This window comes from Solanum tuberosum, unplaced genomic scaffold, assembly GCF_000226075.1.
Source record: "Solanum tuberosum cultivar DM 1-3 516 R44 unplaced genomic scaffold, SolTub_3.0 scf00152, whole genome shotgun sequence".
Taxonomy (NCBI): Eukaryota; Viridiplantae; Streptophyta; class Magnoliopsida; order Solanales; family Solanaceae; genus Solanum; species Solanum tuberosum.
The window spans coordinates 215,857-235,850 of record NW_006239078.1 but is presented as its reverse complement, the minus strand read 5'-3'; the positions used below and the strand labels follow the sequence as shown (position 1 = coordinate 235,850).

General features: G+C 33.3%; 2 protein-coding genes and 1 non-coding gene across 3 annotated transcripts; 2 read left to right on the top strand and 1 right to left on the bottom strand.

Annotated features, from left to right (window-relative positions):
- The first annotated feature begins 1,669 nt into the window (after nt 1–1,669).
- Nucleotides 1,670–10,864, top strand: LOC102601847 (nucleobase-ascorbate transporter 11). Its single transcript, XM_006353100.2, has 10 exons — nt 1,670–3,077; nt 6,494–6,591; nt 6,691–6,861; nt 7,053–7,153; nt 7,323–7,458; nt 7,842–7,892; nt 8,124–8,411; nt 8,984–9,218; nt 9,808–10,088; nt 10,349–10,864. The coding sequence occupies exons 1-10, from the start codon at nt 2,375–2,377 to the stop codon at nt 10,568–10,570; spliced, it is 2,286 nt and encodes a 761-aa protein (XP_006353162.1). The 5' UTR covers nt 1,670–2,374; the 3' UTR covers nt 10,571–10,864.
- Nucleotides 10,865–10,947: 83 nt separating this feature from the next.
- LOC102583320 (putative U-box domain-containing protein 50) lies at nt 10,948–14,250 on the bottom strand. The gene is made up of 5 exons (XM_015311236.1): nt 14,116–14,250; nt 13,369–13,509; nt 12,589–13,128; nt 11,575–12,282; nt 10,948–11,363 (listed from the first exon to the last, which is right to left on the bottom strand). Exons 1-5 carry the CDS (start codon nt 14,218–14,220, stop codon nt 11,184–11,186), a joined length of 1,674 nt encoding a protein of 557 aa, XP_015166722.1. The 5' UTR covers nt 14,221–14,250; the 3' UTR covers nt 10,948–11,183.
- Nucleotides 14,251–18,135: 3,885 nt separating this feature from the next.
- Nucleotides 18,136–18,208, top strand: TRNAA-CGC (transfer RNA alanine (anticodon CGC)). Its single transcript has one exon. It is a non-coding gene; the product is annotated as a tRNA-Ala (tRNA).
- Nucleotides 18,209–19,994: the final 1,786 nt, after the last annotated feature.

Below are 19,994 nucleotides of genomic sequence, written 5' to 3'. Positions count from 1 at the left end.
AATATTAAAACATTAGAGGACAGAATTACTTCGTACCTTTAATCAAATTTTGTAGAAGATTTTGATTTAAATTTGAATTAATCAGAATTAAAAATAAATATCGAACGCCAAATAAATGAAAGAAAACAAAAAAAAGAGTCCTAAGGAAATGAGAAGTAGAATGGTAGCAAAGACAAGATGATGAAGTCAAAGAACTTTTGTTTGGTTATGCATCATCATCATCAACAACTCCAAAGTGCCAATCTTATCTTGTTCCTCAAGATTGTCAAAAAAACATATATAATTAGTATATACTAATATAGATTGTAATTATTAGGACCCCATTATTAAACTTAAGAGAAATCTGATTTGTTTGATTTCTTTTCAAGATGTAAAATCCATAGTGAATCTTGTTGGTAGAATAGACTTCATTTTCTATCCTTTTTCTTATTCGACATTTGATATTTATATTAGAGCTTGATTAATTTTGAATTTGCTATAAAAAATCGAACAGTTGATGATGACTCCATATCCAGGATACAACCCCAAAAGCCAAAATGCGAAGATATCTAATAAAGATAAATGAATACTTATCACTCCGTCACAATTTTTATCGACAAATAAACTTTCTTACATTGCTTTTTCAAATTAACACTTCCATTAAGGCCTTTGAATTTTATGCTTTCTTTCACTAATAATAACACTTTATTTCTTGTTAAACTTTATTATCACCTATTAATTTCTAGCCAACCAAATCATGACAATTAGCCTATGGTTTAAATACTTATTAGTGCTACTTTTGCACATGGCTTACTACTATATATTATTTTGTTTTCAATCTTTATTATTGCACATTAAAAGCTCTTGTGTCCATTTCACTTCATGTAAGAAATAATTTTTAAATACAAAAGTTGGTACATCTCAGTGAGTTGTCAATATCAATCACAAAATAGAATTAAAATTAGAGAAAATCAAGATTAGGGAAATCACTTAAATCTCCTTTCTTTATGTAAATTTTGATTAGCTTTGTCTTAAAACAAGTATGGAACACTTTTATTAGGGAGCACCCCTATTTCAAATATGAGGATTTTCATGCAAATTTCAATGTATTCGATTTTAATGTACTTATTAGATACAAAAAAATTAAAATAAATATCCTAGTTTGTAAACCATAATTTTCTTACCTGATTCTATTAAACTAGTTAAACAATGTAAACATTACTTGTTATTTGTGCTAATAAGAGGTAATACGTATCGATGAATTAGTTTACATGTTAACTTGTTTGAACATCATCATGAAAAAAAGAAGAAGGAAGACGTAATACATAGTTAATCCCTTAAGCTTGTTATGATATTTCATTTAAACATTCGAAAAGTCATGTTCTAATTGGATATCTCAACTCTTAAGAAGTCTTTTAGTTAGACACTTAAATTTCGAAAAGAAAATTGGGCATGATTTAATACATATCTTAATTTGAATGTCTAAATAAAATATTTTGACAAATTTAATAAATCGAAACCGAAACCAAAAAAGATGTTGCTTCTCAACAAAATATGACAATCATCATTCATCACCAAGTCCATGAATCACTCAAGAGAACAGACAAATTGTTTTCCTTTTACAAGGTAAAGACAACATGAACTCACTAAGGGACAACATGCTTGAAAACTAAGGGAGCCAAAACACATAATTTTGAAAAAGGGACATAATTGTATACTCTTGTAGTTTCAATTTGTGTGTCGGATTTCAACTTGATATGAAATTTAAGAAAGTACGGCAGTAGTAGTAACCCTCCAATGATAAATTTCACTATTTCTCAACGGCAACTTACATAATAGTGGCACTCTTGTCTTTACACTTCCACACCATCCCAAGAAGAAACTTAAGCTCGTTTGATAGCAACAGCTGAGCAGTAGTTTTTTGAGCTCTTACTGGCTAAGCAGTAGCCATTAATGGTTTGAAAGAGCTCAGAAAAATCATGTTAACTTCACTCTGACAACCCCATTAGCGCATTATTAGAAACTTCAGTTCTTTTTTTGCTTAAAAATTTGTTCTTTTCTTGTTTTTGGGTTGTGGGGGTGAGAGCAACAGAGGAAATAATTGATTTTGTTGGTGTTTTATTGACACCTTTTTATTGCATTATCAGAAACTTCAGTTCTTTGCTTTAAAGATTTGTTCTTTACTTGTTTTTGTGCAGTGGGGGTGGGTGAAACAAAAGAAAGATTTGATTTTGTTGGTGTTTTATTGACACCCTTTTATTGCATTAGTTGAAACTTCAGTTCTTTGCTTTGAAGATTTGGTCTTTTCTTGTTTTAGTGTAGTGGGGGTGAGAGAAACAGAAGAAAGAATTGATTTTGTTGGTGTTTTCTTGATACCCATTTGAGGAATAGTGAAATGGAAGGTGGGTCAAACTCAGAAATGAAAGGTAGAATGGAGAGGCAAAAGGGGGTAAATCCAAAGATTGAGCCTTTTGTACCAAAGAAAGGTTATGATCCTAGAGAGTTGAAATCTTGGGCTAAGAGGACTGGTTTTGTGTCAACAACTTTTTCTGGTGAGACTGAAAGAGGTGGTGGTCATAGTAGGAGGGATTTTGATAATGGTAGAGATCTGAATGTGAGTAGTAATGAGAATGTTGGATTTGATTTGGAAAGAGGGGTTGATAAAACTGAAACTGTATCTCCAAAGATTGAGCTTGATCCTATTTTAGGAAGGGCAAGGAATAGAGGGGTTGAAATTGAGCCAATTTCGGGGTCTACCGACCAGGGTTTGAGAAATGGAAGAGGAAGAGGAAGAGGTGAAAATCTTGGGAGGAGAACTGAGATGGAGCCTATTTTGAGAGGTCATAATGAGGAGAGGAAAGATGCTAGGAATGAGAATGGCAATGATGGTAATAGTGCTAATGGAGCTGTTAATGGGAGTGGGAATGGACACATAGCTCAAGCAGCTACTCCAGTTACAGAAGTACCAAGGAAGGATGATGGCAATGTGGATGAAGAAGTGGGAATGGGCGTATATCCCGATGGCGAGGATCCTAGTTATGGAGGGTGGCATCAGTCTCCGCGGATGAAATGTGGATTAAGGGAAAATCCGGGTGTTGGTTAGTATTTATTCTGCTTCTAACATTGTTGTATGGTCACTGACTTGAACTAATCATTTTTCCCTTACACTTAGTTGTGATTCTTATTTTAGTGTCTTTATGTCAAATGATTTTAGCGAAAATTTAAGAATCTTTTAGAATAGCATCACTAAGAAGAGACTGTTCCGTGACCATCTAAGTAGAGTACAAAACTAAGCAGGGAGAAGTATCTCAGTCTATGTTGCTTGGACTCACCAAAATGCTGCCTCACCCGTGTCAGATCCTCCAGGAATGCATTATTGTTGGAGGATCCGCCATGCACCTGTTGATATTTTTGAAGGGTCCGAGCAACATAGATCCTAGTAATGTAGGGAGTCAATGTAGGCGAATCAGTGAAATTTGAATTGGTGTCTTTTTATTTATTTATGTGCAATCACAATAACGCATTCAATCCTTGATGTAAGGAGCTGTAATCAGGTGTCTTGGTTAAATTTGTACAGATTGTTCCTTCTGAAAACACAAGAGGTTAGTGGCCTGTGAGCTCTAAATTGAGTAGACTTAGTTTGATTTAGTCGACTGAAAACTGAGATAAATAAGCTGCATAACAAACTCATTAGTTTTTCAGTTGAACAAGTATGAAGATAAATTGCAGGAAAGTAAAGGAGCGGAGGAATTTTTATGCTGGTTCATATCACAAATATTGTGCCTGCTCGAGTCCCCTTGGAACACAAGGGAGTTATATCTCAAGCATTTTGAAGTTCTATAATCTGAGTACAATCTGTGTTTTCTAGCATTCACTACCAACACTGCTGAGTTGGTTTTCACTCTTATCAACAAAAATGAAAAATGCCCTTTGTTTTTTCATTCGATCACCAATTATATGAACAAACACCTTTTTGTTTTTACACGATCACCAAATAAAGGTCACCCACACCTCTCTTTCTTTTTCTCACTTTGCCTTTAAACACTGAGTACACTGCTATATTGCTAGATTGCCTTGTTCGATCCGAATTGAAAGCTATGTTGCTTGGACTCTTCAAAAATGTCAATGGGTGTGTGTCGGATACTCCAAAAGTTGTGTACGTTTGGAGGATCCGACACGGGTGCGACAACATTTTCGGAGAGTCCGAGCATAGATTGGAAGGGTATACTCTTAAGGAAGTCATTTGTGGAAAGTAAATTCAAGCATAAGAATCATTTTAAAAGCCACCCCAGACAATGTACAATAGACAACTTATCACTATTAAGAAAAATGAATTAGAAGGGTATACTCTTAAGGAAGTCATTTGTGGAAAGTAAATTCAAGCATAAGAAGCATTTTAAAAGCCACCCCAGACAATGTACAATAGACAACTTATCACTATTAAGAAAAATGAATTAGACATCTTACAGTAGACATAAATATAGGTTCACCATTGGGAACTAATCTATCTATTGATACTATATTTAAACTGGGGATCCCCTAAGTCAAAAGTTGAATACTAAAATGTCCATCAAAAGTAAATGGACCATCAATCCCACTAATCCATGGTAAAATCTTATATGCATCCGATGTTTAAACCGAACTAATGAATGCAAAACACATCTTTCATACACATATTATCACTTAATCATGGTTAAGTGATATGTATTTTCACTTTAATTTTAGATGCTAAGGTTAAACTTTAAAGTGCTTGATTTGGTGTAAACATTGGTTGCAATATGTATTTACCATGGTTCAATTATGAGATCAGATGATTAATTAATTGTAAAAACTTACCAAGGACCTGGTGGTTGATCAACATATACTAATTTACCATGGTTTAATGATAAATTAATGTGAGAATGTGTATTAATTAACTATGGTTCAATGATCACAGTGTATGTGATATGTATTCATTGGCTTGGTGTAAACATTGCATGCGAGTAAATTTTTACCACACCAGATGCTTACACCGAACCAATAGATGCAAGACATTTGCTTGCATATGGACTTTTTTCACATACATGCAAGACACTTGTTTTCACAGGCTTCTTACACATAACCATGGTTAATTGATACGTATTCTCACATTATGAAATTACTCAATCATGGTAAGTTGATGTGGTTTGATGTGAACACCGGATGCGGGTAAGTTTTTTCTCCTAGATAGTAGGCAACAAGTAGAAAATAAATTTATCTATTTAGAAAGCCAACTAACAAACAAAGATATAAACTTATCTGTCTATTGCAAATGGTGCTAAGAAGATATGCCAGACAGAAGAGCAATAGGTTATTATGAAGAAAAGGAAACTTGCAATTGGTAATGCTATGATATAAACAAGAGAAAATGATAAAGTGAACTGACACATAGCTATGCACTTTTATAAAGTGCAATAAAGGATGTGAAAAGGTTATACATGAATGTTATTAATGGTGGAAGCTGAATGGAGCAAATAAATTCAAGTTGAAATGTGAAAAAGCTGACATTGTATTATTGTAAATAAAATTTAGATAATTAGCACATCAACAATAAGTATTGGTAGATAAAAGATCTCTTCCTATTTACCCTGCTTAACGTAGTTCAAATTAATCATAAAATTGAAGGTAATTTTACTCCGTGGTGGTGAAGAGTAAAATGGCATGTCAACTTTCGATGGATATTTTGGTAGTTCAACAGTAGACTTAGGGCTTCCAACTTTTAGTATAGTATGGACATAGATTAAAGAAGTGAATTTATAAAGAAGTCACAGTTTATTTTGGTTCAGTTCACCAAGGGAAACAAACAAAGATAGTAATATGCACTTTTTGTTGGTAAATACTTACCCTCCCTCACCTGGCGTTTACACCACCAAACCAGTAAAGTGATATGCATGACACATGTCTTGCATTCATTGGCTTGATGTAAATGCCGGTTGGAGGTAAGTTTTTACCATTCTGTTTTGCCATTACTTTCCCATCTTTTCTTTCTGCGGCAAAATTGTATTCTCTTGGTTTTGAACCAAATAAAAAATTCTTTTTTAACTAGCAGGATTCCAAGAAATTGCTTCTTGTACAGCATTTGAGTCCTCAGTCAATATGCATTGATAGGTCTGCACTGTAACATTCATTGCTAAAATCAAGATATTTTGACTAATAGACATATCTCTGAAGCTTCTGTTGTATAATGATTAATGTAGAATCATAAAAATGTGCTCTCTCTAATAGCTTAAGCTTTTAGATGAGATGGTCACACACTTCAACAAAATTTATGTTATTTTATCACAAAATTGTCTTTTTGTCGGAAAAAAATGAATAAATACACTGGGGGATAAATTATGTTAACCTTGTCATAGAATATGGTCTAATATAAATGTCATGGTGAATTTTATTCATGATGAAGTTGTAAAGACTTTTCGTGGTGAAATTATTCAGATGCATGATCTCCTGCGATTCTATGTTGATCACTGTTGACCTCTTTTTGGTCTTTAAACTGCAGTGCCTCTTATGTTCTATGGGTTGCAGCACTATTTGTCATTGGCTGGTTCACTTATTTTTATCCCTCTGATTACTGTTCCCACCATGGGTGGAAGTGATGTGAGTTGTTTCTTATGAACTTACAACTTGAATTACAGTAGTATATGGTTAGCAAGTTTTTCGTTGTTCTCATTGATTTCTCTTTCCATGTGGTGACAGAAAGACACTGCCGATGTGGTTTCCACAATGCTGCTAGTGTCTGGCCTTACCACAATACTGCACTCATATTTTGGCACCCGTCTGCCATTAGTTCAAGGGAGTTCCTTTGTATATTTGGCTCCTGCATTAGTTATCATGAATTCTGAGGAGTACCGGAATCTTGCTGATCATGTAAGTTAAAAATGAAATTATCCTAGTGAGACTTTGTTTAGGTAAAAAAAATTTATATATCAGTCGAGGGTCAACTGGAAACAACATCTCTACCCCTCAATATTGACTGCACGTGAAATTCTATATATATTTACATGTTCTTGTAATAGATGATGGTTTTTTGTTGATGGAAACTTTTCGGGTGTCCACAGAAATTTAGGTACATAATGAGGGAGTTACAAGGAGCTATAATTGTTGGATCAATTTTCCAGAGCTTCTTGGGTTACAGTGGCTTGATGGCCCTTTTTCTACGGTACTATTTGAGCACTTTACTCATTATCCTTCTTGACCAGCCCCCGTTTTGTGTATTTCCTTGTAGGAGCTTGTATTTCACAAATATGACTTTCTTGATCAGTCTTTTAGTTCTGTTTGTAAGACTCTTCCAAGAATTAATCAATATGTTTTAAGAACATATCCTGCAGGTTAGTAAATCCCGTTGTGGTCGCACCAACAGTAGCTGCAGTGGGTTTAGCATTTTTTAGCTATGGCTTTCCACAAGCTGGTAGTTGTGTAGAAATCAGCCTTCCTCAGATACTGCTTATCCTTATTTTTACCTTGGTAGGTAGCTGTATGAATGTTTTATGATCATAAGTTTTGTTTTTGGTATACGACTTGTATACAGGAATTTTTCCGTTTATTTAGTGAAATCTTTCTTACTTGATAGAATTTAAAAAAATGCTTTGTATTGGCATGGATAAGATATTCTCTTAAATATCAGATGATGAGCTGATTTTCAGCTATGTTGCTCAGACTCTCCAAAAATACTTACACACTCGTGACCGTGTCGGATCCTCCAAAAATACACTACTTTTGGAGGATCCGACACACCTGTCGACATTTTTGAAGAGTCCGAGCAACATAGATTTTCAGTGTCTCACTTCTGAGCTCTAATATATTTTTTTTTTCTTTCACTAACTATGTTCTGTCATTTCTCTTTACAGTACCTTGGAGGAATATCCATTTTTGGTTACAGAGTGTTTCGTATATATGCTGTACGTATTTTCTGCTCTTCCTCTTATTTTTCTCTTTGAATATTTTCTTTTTGGGAGGTGGGAGGGTTTTTGGAGACGGGAGCCTCCGAACAAGATAATAGTAGTGGATTTAGTTCCAAGACCTTTCTTATGGAGAACTCTTTTGGGAGATGTATTATGATTTTTCAGCTACTATGGAAACTATCATTACGTGTTCATCTATTTTCTAACGAACAAAAAGAATTATTGCAGGTCCCTGTTAGTGTTATGATCATTTGGGCGTATGCGTTTTTCCTGACAGCTGGTGGTGCATATAACTTCAAGGGTTGTAACCCCGACATACCAAACTCCAACATCCTTATCGATGCTTGTCAAAAGCATGCAGATACAATGAGGCATTGTAGGACTGATGTCTCCAATGCTATGAGAACTGCTGCCTGGGTCAGGATTCCTTACCCTTTGCAATGGGGTATACCGACCTTCCGGTTACGGACTTCAATCATTATGGTTATTGTGTCGCTAGTTGCTTCCATTGACTCGGTGAGTAAGCAGTGACCTGTGTAAATGTGTCATTTATGGTATCCAAATCATTCTAGTTAAGTGTGTCACCAACATGAGGTCTCATTTTCACAATTTGGCATTTTTGGCATATCATCGTCTTTTATAATTTATTATTAGAGGAAAAGGAATCTTACTCTTCTGTTCTCTATGCTGACCGATTGCATTTCAGCAGCAAGATTTAAAAAAGAAAAACTTCCTTCTTTGTTGTTTTTGGTTCCTGTAAAATCTTTCTTGTTGCTTTTAGATAAGATCGAAGGGTTAAAAACGCACCTAAATTATCTTGTTTTATCAAGTTCCCTACTTGAACTGTCACCAAATGTTTATCGAAACACATTTGGTCTAGTCAGGGTCGAGGTGTGTTTCGATGAACATTTGGTGATAGGTAGGAAATTCGCACACTTGATAGTTCAGGTATGAAACTCGAAAAATTGGGATACTTTAGGTGTGTTTTTGATCCTTCACTCTTAAAAAGAAAAAAACCTGTCTTTGACTAGTCTTACCATCTGTCATAATTCAAAGACCAATTATTGATTAAGATTTGCACATTGTAGATTGGAAATTATCACTCCGCCGCAATACGAATCAATTTGAAACCCCCAACCCCAGGTATAGTCAGCAGGGGGATTGGTCTGGAAGGTTTCTGTAGTGTTTTGGCTGGACTTTGGGGAACGGGTACTGGGGCAACAACTTTGACAGAGAATCTACACACGATCAATGCAACGAAAGTAGCAAACCGAAGGGCTGTACAGCTTGGAGCAGCACTTTTAATCCTATTCTCCTTTGTAGGTATGATTTAATGAAGACTAACTCTTCATTGAAGCAGGAAAAAGCTTATCCTATCCCTTTTTTTTTTCTAGTTAGCACTCCCTCCGTTTCAATTTGTTTGTCTTACTTTTCTTTTTAGTCCGCTTTTGTGGAAATTTCTTTACTTGTTAGATGAATGGAAAGGCATTGCAAGATTTTCTCCGTCTCCATCCCCTTTTACAATACTATACTGGTCCATGAATTTTGTTAATAAATGTTAAACCCGAAATACAGATTCCTGCTATTTGGCAGTTCAACCATAAAGAAGATTCTCATCAATGGAACATGTAGCATTGTTCAAATAAATTCAGTGGCGGAGCTAGAGTAGTTAGTAGCTTTGGTCCAATCCTGTATTTGTCTTAAAAAATACATTGCATATGTACAAATTATTAATTTAGAACCTAATAACTTAAAAGAACTAGAATCCCGAACCCATAGGCTTCAAAGTTTTAAGTTCTTTGTTTCATATATCTTACTGCCTAGACGATGTATCCTTGAAAACATCTTTGAATAGCTGGCAAATTCATTAGCAGAGACATGTAACCTCTGATTTTCTTAACTGATATGGTAGGTAAAATTGGTGCCATTCTTGCTTCTATACCACAAGCATTAGCAGCTGCGGTACTATGCTTCACATGGGCTCTTATTGTTGCTCTGGGACTATCTACATTACAGTATACACAAAATGCAAGTTCCCGAAACATTATAATTGTTGGTGTATCCTTGTTCTTTGGTTTGTCGGTCCCCGCTTATTTTCAGCAGTATGCACCAGAGACCGGCCTAATCTTGCCTGGCTATCTAATTCCTTATGCAGCAGCATCCAATGGACCAGTACATACCGGGAATGCACAAGTGAGTTTATCTTAAAGACTTCTGTTATTGTCCTTTAGTTAAATGTGTACTATCACATGAAGTCGTCATTCTAAAATCTAGAACCCATAAAGTTGAAATCCTGACTCCACCTCTGATTGCACACAATTTGGTATAACATGGAATTTGTGTACAAGAACGGAATTCTATAAAAAAAATGTACTTTTTACTCAATTTTCCTTCTTAATTTCCATGAATTTGCAACGAACTTACGTCTGGTTTCTTCCTTATGTTGTTGTCAGTTCAATTTTGCAATGAATGCACTTCTGTCCTTGAACATGGTGGTCACACTATTAGTGGCATTCGTATTAGACAACACCGTCCCTGGAAGCAGACAAGAACGAGGAGTGTACGTTTGGTCAAAGGCTGAAGACATTATGACAGATCCTTCTTCCCTGTTAGACTACTCGTTACCGAGTAGAGTAGCAAGGTGTTTCCACTGGGCTAAATGTGTCGGCACATGACGAAATGCAAAAGAAAAAAACTTGTTTTTGCTTCATGCCAAACTTCAGGGAAGAAACTTATTGTTATTCAAAGCATAGCTTAGAAAGAGTATAGCTAAAATAGGTGAAAGGTACATACATATTTTACCAAAATATAGCATTATATGGGGCAATCCCATATATATTCAACTGTTAATCAATTCTTCTTCTATAGAAATGTAAGTTGTTTTTTTGGTTATGATGAATGGAAGCATTTTATTGAAATACTCTTGTAGGTTCTTGTTCTTTCGATTTCTGTTAGTATCTATTGTCCCTTGTAATTCGTTTATCGTATTAAGGGTAGAAAGGCAGGTCCATTATGCACCGAGTTTCAAACCATGCACCAATGACACTCGGGATATCTCAGTTAAGTTATAAAACTATATGATTGGTATTCTTGATACATTCAGCAGTAAACAACTTGTCAAAGATGATTCTGAGACCATGTTTACTCTAAAATCTAAGAGACTTTGAGTTCTCTTGTTGCTGTTGCTACCTTTATTAGTCTTCTCCTGCATGTACAAAATCCTACGAACTTTCATATCAACTCTCTCTATCTGTCTATCTATCGATCTATCTATCTGGTAGAAGTTGATCATCTCTTTTGTGAGTCTTGGATCAGAGCACGTAAACTATGATTCGGAGTGAGAAGATTGCCCTTGAGTCTTAAATTTGTCATTGGTGATGTATCTCTTCCATTCTTTAGCCATTCCTCTATAGCTTCTAGCTCATATGAAAATCCATCAGCTGCAACATGTGGATTCTTCATCACTTCCTGCAACAACAAAAGAAACAATTTTGTCAATCAAACACCAGAAAATGACTCTTGCTCGTACCAAAGACACCCTTAAAATGTTGGATAGACGACAACAAGTGGGGTCTGAGGAGGGTGGTGTGGATGCAGCCTTACCCCTACTTTATGAGGATAGAGAGGTTGTTTCTGATAGACTCAGTTCAAGTAAAGCATAACAAAATAGACAACGAACCTGTAAAATGGGGCAAAGGAAGAAATTAGGAAACTCTGTTGAGTCTTCATGATCATCTAGATTTCTTCCATTTGCCACAACACATTCACCATTTGCTACTATTTCATCGGCTAACTTCTTCACTTTCTCCATCTCTCTTGCCAAATTAGTCATGTTCAACTCCTTGTCTTCATGAATAGACAAACACTTTATTCCAATTCTACCAAGCTCCAGTGCTATATCCAATGGCCACTCTCCGGCCATTGGATCAAGCACTTCAATAAGCTTACTCTGGTCCATCATAATCGCCTCCTCAACCAGCCCGGCCCAGTTTCTTCCGGTCAGAATCTGTAAGACTAAGTTCCCATAAGCCCGGATATCTGATCTTAAATCCGATTTGTCACATGACAGAGGCATCCTAACATCATAGATTTTCGCTATATTGTTACAATCAAGAAGGATTTTTGAAGGGTTGAGGTTGCCATGAGCCACGGGCCTTGGCTTGGCCCGGTGGAGGAAGCACAAGCCTGTACAAACATTGGCTACAATACATATCCTAGCTTGCCAGTTTAGGCCATAATTTCTCCTTTTAGAGCCTCTGGTGCCTGAGAAGAGAATGTCTCTTAAGCAACCATTGTTCATATACTCGAAAACAATGCACCTTAGCTCAGAGCAATATCCGATCATCGATAGCATATGAGGATGCCTCATATGGCTCAAGAACTTCACCTGCATCAGAATTTTTCGGATTTCAGACATGTCATGTTACTATTTTCATGATATCGTTAATTTATGGAAAAAGGGTCAAACATACCCCTCTACTACACGAAATATCCTAATTTTACTCTCTGTCATACTTCGGAGCTACTCATACCTTTGCCATTAGCATATCATCTCGTATTTTCCCTTGACTCTAACAGAGCTCCAACTTGAAGTACAACGGAGGGTATATAATTTTAAACCATAGTCAAAAGTATTTTGACACGTGGAATTCTACCGGTTTAATTGCAACTAAAGAAATGAGTGTTGAATTACCTTAGCTAGAAAGGTGTCTTCAGAATCAACATCAGCAGAACTATACAGTTTGATTGCAACTGATGTGTGATGAAGCTTAGCTTTATACACATCAGTCCAATCACCACCAGATTTCAACCTCATAAGATTCGAAAATCCATCCGTGGCTGTTCTAATTTCTGCAGCACTGAACTCCTTGTACTTGAGCCTCGGTTCAATCAGCATTGAAGCATTACCTATCGCGTCTTTTTCTCTACAAAACGTTATCCTTCTTCGTAGAACATCTCTTTGCCCTCTAAACTCCTCAATCTCCTTAACTGTATCCATTCTCTGCTTCAATACTTTTTCCAATTGAACCTCAGCACGCGATCTTGCCACAGAAGACAGCTGCATCTTGGTAGATACCTCGTGTTGTAGTTCAAGAATCGAGCTGAGTTTACTCTTCGTGACCTCTACTTCCGTGTGAAGTTCATTCAGCTCGTCTTTTGTAGCATCTAACTCTCTCTTTAGATCAGGCTTTCGCGCGAGTTCATCATTTATGCAACCATCAATTTCCTCAGCCTATATATACAACAAACTGTTAAAGTATGTAAATTTGCAAAATGAAACTAGCTATTAAGTATAACATGTCCAAGGACGTGGTCTAATGATCAATGAAATGAACTGAGAACCATATAAGGTCTCGAGGTTCAAATCTCATTTGTCTTAGCCTTGGGGGACAGAGTTACCTGATACCTGTACTGGTGGGAGGTATCTGGTACCCGTGGAATTAATCGTGGTGCGTAAAACCGTAACACTTACTCTTCTAGTACATAAAGTGATAGCCCATTGAGCCTTAGCTTGTCCTTCAACATGAGATTTTGCTTCTTCTCTGCTTAGTTGTATTGCTTCTTTAATCTCCAAAATTTTGATTCTCAAAGCTTCTTTCTTTTCTTGCATAGTCTAATAACAAAAAAACTCAAAAACTCATTACAAAAAACCCCAATGTAATTAGAATATTAAACTTTATGCACTTAAAAATTGGCCTAACGGTCAATAAAGTCACTAAGAAACATAGGAAGTTCTGATTCAAATCTCAACAAAGACAAGATACGTTAACGATTTCTTTTCATCTGCTTAAAACTTGGTGACATAGTCATTCATCATTTGCGATGGTGAGAGATAGCAGGTATCTAAATGAATAGTCGAGGTACACAAGTTAGACCAGACAACCCATCATAAAATAAACAGATTATAACTAGTTTGCGCTCTCACTATCATGAAAATTCTCATGTCAAATTAAGCATGAAATTAATAAATTTAAAATAAAAACAAATAAAGAAATTAAAAGAAAGCCAAAGTTGACTTGTCAAAGAATAAAAACCCCTTTAGCAACTACTCCAACTAATCATAGCCACATAATTTATTGAGATTAACTTTTATCTTCAAATATCTGTTCGATTTACTAAGAAGATAACTATAGATAAACGTCTATAAAAAGTTTAATGTGAGTTATCTTGTACAACAAGTTAAAATACATAAATAATATAAAAAGGTATTAACACATACCATATTTTCTGCCATAACAAGCTCTGTAATGATGTTCTTGTGGAGAATCTCATCAGCAACAAAATCATCAATTTCTTCAAAATTTGAAGATAATAATTGACACATATAATTATCAATTTCTTTTTTATATTTTTCCCATTTATCAAATTCAACAATATTACTTGTTGATGATGATAATAAATCACTTTGATTTTTCAACAATTTTGAACTATTTTCAGGAAACATTTTTATAACCAAATCTCTAAAACTTTGTCTCATTGATCTTGATTTAGCAACCATAATTCCTTGATCATCTTCAATTAATCCTTCATTGTTTCCTTCTCTTAGAAAAACCAATTTCCCTCCACATATAATAAATAATTCACAAAATTCTGGCTTTTGTCTATGCACAAAAAATGATCCACTTATAGCACTTCTTGATTTCCTATAAAACAACAATTCACACAAAAAAAATATTAAAAAATGATTTAAAATATTTATAAAAAAAAGGGTTTTTTTTTTTTTGGTACCATGATGAAGGTTTCATGAAAGTCAATGATATGACTAATTTGTTTATCTTAAGACCATAGATCAAATCCACCATGAATTTTTGAATCGATTCATCATATCTTTCAATCTTGATTGCTTCAACTTTCACCTATACAAACAAAAAAAGATTTTTTTAACATAAAGTTTTTATTAAAAAAAACAAACAAGAATTATCAAAAAATATATACATTTCCACAAAAAACTTTGTATCTCCAAAGTATTTTTTGATTTTTTGCTTCTTCTAACTTTTCAAGATCCTTCAATTTTTCTTCATTTACTGATCCTCTTGGTAGCTTTCCCACTATACAACAACAACAACAACTTTTAAAAAATGAAGAAAAGGGTGTTTAAATCAATCAAGAATTAAAAAAATAAAATAGAATTACACTTACTTGGCGTTACAACATAATCTTTACATATGTTATTAGAAGCATAAAGAATAACAATGGTGATTGAGTGAGAATTCCATCTTTTGAGTGCCCATTGTAAGGTTAAAAAACCATCATGTATATCTGAATTTATTGCTATATAAACCTTGTTATCCCTCTCCATCTCATTAGCCATGGCTAAGAAATTTAAAAAAACTATATATTATATTTGTGTGGTAATTTTATAAGTCATGACATATAGAAAGTATGGAGTGTGAAGCACATGTGAGGAGAAAGTATATATAGGTGGAAAAAAATAACCTATGGTTTTTTTTAAAGATTTTGTGTGTGATTTCTTGAGGGGAAGATTTTTAAAAGGAAAGTGAATAGGATTATTTGGGTTTTATATATTGATGTGTTAAGACTCAAGACAACTAGTTTTGGTCTACTTTTTTTGTTTTTTGGTTAGTAACATTTTTGGTCCCTTGATTATTGATGAATTTTGATTTAGATTCTTATGATATTTGACTGAGCATATTTGATTGAAAGTTTGTTGAAATATGCACTTTAGATCCGATTGTTTTGATGTTTGTCTTTAGAAAACAACGTCTCTCACTCGGAAGGTAAGGATAAAGTCGGTGTATACTCATTCGAAAGGTAAGAATAAAGTCGGTGTATATTCGATTCTTTTTTTGACTCCATTTATGGAATTATATTGAATATGTTGTTTTTGTGAATCTTTGCAAATTTGTCATGATTATCAATTGTTCCACTAATTTCAACATACTCATGGCTAAATCGATCGGTTTTAGATCAAACAGAAGGAAGGAACTAGAAGATTCCACTTCTGGAAAACGCCTACACACCCCATCTACCTTTTGGTGCTCCGTCTCTCAAGATTACAATCCTTATCAAATCGGAGAAGAATGAATAATGAGTCATGGAATCGGACGTCGGTTTTACTTATATGTTAAATTTATAACGGTACTCTATATTAGGCAATAATATAATTTTAAAAATAGACTAAATATAACATATTCAAAGAGGACCAAAAGCACTCATTTTAATAATGCTAAATTGCTAATCATATATCATTTGGACTAAGAGTGCAATTTATTAATAACTTAGGGGGCCAATAATGCTATTATCTTTTAATTTTGGACTTTTTAGTTTAGGATTTTAGCCGGTGATAGCAAAGATGGGGCCATATTGACTGGTACTTGATTTTGAATTTTGAGATTTAGAAAATTTCTAGGATATTACCATACGCCTCGTTTGGTTGATGAACAAGTTATTATATGATTATTTATATCGAAACTAATTATTTTAGAATTGTTATATGATAAAAATAATATTATAATTCTAAAATAATTAATTCTAAAATAAGTTATACCATAATTTTATCCTAATCAAACATGAGACGACAAATATTAATTGGCAGCATGTTCAATCAAATGGGTGATTTCACTCCGATTATGAATTCCAACTACCCCATAAACTGAAAAGTGAAAATTCATTCATTTCAAAATTAATTATTCTTTATTCTTCGTGTCAAACGAGCCCTTCTATTAAAAGGATTTTATTCGTAATTAACATTTATTGTGATTAGTTAAAAGGAAAAAAAGGAGATTGGCTCTATGACGTTTGATATATAATGCATATCCGAGGATATTCTTTGCGGGTAATTTACACTAAATATTAATTAATGAAAACTACACTTTTATATTTTGGTGTGAGTTGTGACTACAAAGACAAGTCAACTTTTTGTTGTCAGGACAATTTATCCATATCAGATATTTATACAAGATTAATAAAATACAAGATACATATTTTCCGTATATGTATTTATCACTTAATAGTAATGGTTATAACTAGAAATAAAGATTTTTTCTATCGCAAATCAGTAAAATATTTGTGTTATAGAACATGATTTTTTCAATCATTTGTCACCAAATCAGCTTACTAAGAAAATTCATGATGAAAAACATATTATACATATGAGTTTCATATCTCATCTATAGGTGCATTCACTATTTGATTTTATCCTAAATGCCAATAAAAGTTCGATTCTAACATATTTATCTATTATTTACTTTTACATTAGAAAGACGACAAAAAATTACTTTTTCTTTGTATTGTCGAATCATCGTAATTTAAGTTTGATTTAAAAATACTTATCTCTTGTTAATATCTTGTTGTTGATCATAAATAATAATCGAGTCTATCGTCTTTATATTTGACAATTTGTATTTACTTTTTTGGTAGAAAGCTGACAAAAAACATACTCTTTCATTGTATTGTAGGATCATCGGAAATTTAAGTTTGATTTTAAAATATTTATCTGTTATTAACATCTTGTCGTTGATCATAAATGATAATCGAGTTTATCGTCTTTACACTAGTAACTTTGTATTTACTTTTTCGATATAGAGATGACAAAAAGCATACCTTTTCTTTGTATATATTGTCGATTCATCAGTAATTTAAGTTTAATTTAAAAACATTTATCTTTTATTAATATCTACCTATCATAAACAGTATAATGATTGAATTTATGGTCTTTATATTTGTAAATTTGTATCGATATAGTTAATTTACTGTAATCACGAATTTACATGTGACATATTATAAAGTTTCAAAGTATTTTCGACTTGAAATTAATTTGCTCCCTTTTAGTAATGTTATTGTAACTAAAAGGGATTTGATATAAAATTAGAGGAGCATTTTTTTATCGGTTAAATAAAAAAAAATCAATAACATATTATTGATTAGGTTATCAGTTTAGCATGTTTACAAATCAAAAATTGGTAAACAAAATTGATAATATATAAAATCAAACCAAATCAACCGATAACCACCCTACATAAACTCCTACTTGTTAATGAATATCTTGTTCTACATTAATTACACAGTTTTTTTTGGGTGAAACACAATGTTATATTTTGTTCCTAATTTGCTCACATTATAATAAATGTAATGTAACGTTTTAAAACGCAGTAATATAATATTAAAATAACTTAGTTTAAAATCTTATAAACTTATTTTCTTAATTGTAAATGAATGTTAAGAATATGAGACCACTTAATATTTATTAGAAATATTTTAAGATTGCAAAGAACATCAAGGGGGTGTAGCTCATATGGTAGAGCGCTCGCTTCGCATGCGAGAGGCACGGGGTTCGATTCCCCGCACCTCCACTTTTCTTTTTTAAAAACAAATATTTTTTCTTAATTATTATTTCTTGGGTAACTAAATAATTTTACTCTTTTACCAATTTTAATATAGTCAAGTGCATTTATTTTTAGTATAAATTATAGGAACCACAAATTATAAGTACTAAATAACATCTTATCCCTTTTAGTTTTTTATTTACCAAAAATCCCTTAAAACTGTTGTTTGCGGGATACATAGCGTTGTGCACGGGATACATAAGATTTGAAACATTCCAGTTAATAGCTGTTGCGTTTCAGAAGAAAATAATAACGTAGATTTGATTTAATAACTATAAATCTCATAATTCACGCCTGATAGATTGTATACCTTCAATTCCATTATCTTGCAATGGAATGTATCATGTACACACATAATTAAAAATGTAAAGTATCATACACATAAAAATTTGATGTATACAAATCACACAAATAAACTGCAATGTATCATAATTACACTGGTATGTATCTTGTAATGGAATGTATCATATACACACATTTTATTTAGGCACACTGATATGTATAAATTACACAAATAAATAAAAAATTGATGTATACAAATCACACAAATAAACTGCAATGTATCATAATTACACTGGTATGTATCTTGTAATGGAATGTATCATATACACACATTTTATTTAGGCACACTGATTTTTTGGGGGTTTCTCCAACCTTTTTTTTTTTGTTAGACAACAATCTTGTCCTTCATTGCTAATGGGTCGTGCAATCGCTTGGATCTGTTCTTAGCCCACATTTCATCATCAGAATCATATATACGATTAGCCTTAGTATGAGAAACACCAACACTATCGGATGGACCATGTTCCATATGTATCAGTAAAAAGCACGAATAAGACAACAATGGAGAAACTTAGAAATCGGTACAGTTGAGAATACTCTTACTGAAAATCAAATTGATTTGAAATTTGTTAAGAAGTGGAGAGATTTTAGGGATGGAATAGAAGAGTTTAATTGTTAATGGGAAACGTGTGTGATGGCTGAAAAAAAGGAGTGAAATTTGTAATGGGAAACGTGGGTATTGATTGTAAAAAAGGTGGGAAATATTTATGTATCTTACAGATTTTATTAATTGGGGGAAATAAGGAAGTTTTGAAAATTTTGAAAAAAGTAGGGATAAATAGATATTAAGGTAAGTAAAGGAGTGTAGTTAAGTAATTTGCTTTTATTTGCTAAAAATTATATGAGGCAAATTCTTGTATTCCAAGCAAAGTTTATCCTTTTTGTGATGTAACTAACTTTTTAGTTTCCTCTTTTAATAAAATGAAATGTATCTCCAATCAATTGCCACGTTAAGAACATAAATTTTACGTCTAATACATCTTATAACCTCTTAAATTTGTGATGAATTATAATTAGATATTTCAGTTGAACACCTGGACTTATGATAGTATTTATGTTAAACATTTTCGCTTCAAAATTGTTGAAAAACCTTTTGCGTGTGTTACGTAGTCATGTTGAATAAGTCACATTCTTTAATTATACACATCAGCATCAATTGGAACAAACTAAGGTTCTACGACATATAGATAGATAGATCGTTGCATATTATTGCCCTAATACATCGATAGCCTCTTAAGCTCGCCAATAAATATCATTTAAACACAGTAATTATGCTCTATCCAGTAGATTAACGTGTCTAATTCAAGTCAATATATATAGATTAACGTGTCTAATTTAACTTGACTTGTCTAGTTGACATCCTAACATATCGTTTATATGATCCATATGTCATTTTATATATATATATATA

Excerpts from the sequence above, each read along its gene's own strand:
- LOC102601847 (XM_006353100.2), top strand. The coding sequence starts at position 2,375 with ATGGAAGGTGGGTCAAACTCAGAAATGAAAGGTAGAATGGAGAGGCAA. Across the intron at positions 8,412-8,983 it reads TAGTTGCTTCCATTGACTCG|ATTGGAAATTATCACTCCGC; the intron begins GTGAGTAAGCAG and ends TGCACATTGTAG. Across the intron at positions 10,089-10,348 it reads TACATACCGGGAATGCACAA|TTCAATTTTGCAATGAATGC; the intron begins GTGAGTTTATCT and ends TGTTGTTGTCAG.
- LOC102583320 (XM_015311236.1), bottom strand. The coding sequence starts at position 14,220 with ATGTGTCAATTATTATCTTCAAATTTTGAAGAAATTGATGATTTTGTT. Across the intron at positions 12,283-12,588 it reads AAGACACCTTTCTAGCTAAG|GTGAAGTTCTTGAGCCATAT; the intron begins GTAATTCAACAC and ends ATTCTGATGCAG. Across the intron at positions 11,364-11,574 it reads TCCTTTGCCCCATTTTACAG|GAAGTGATGAAGAATCCACA; the intron begins GTTCGTTGTCTA and ends TTGTTGTTGCAG.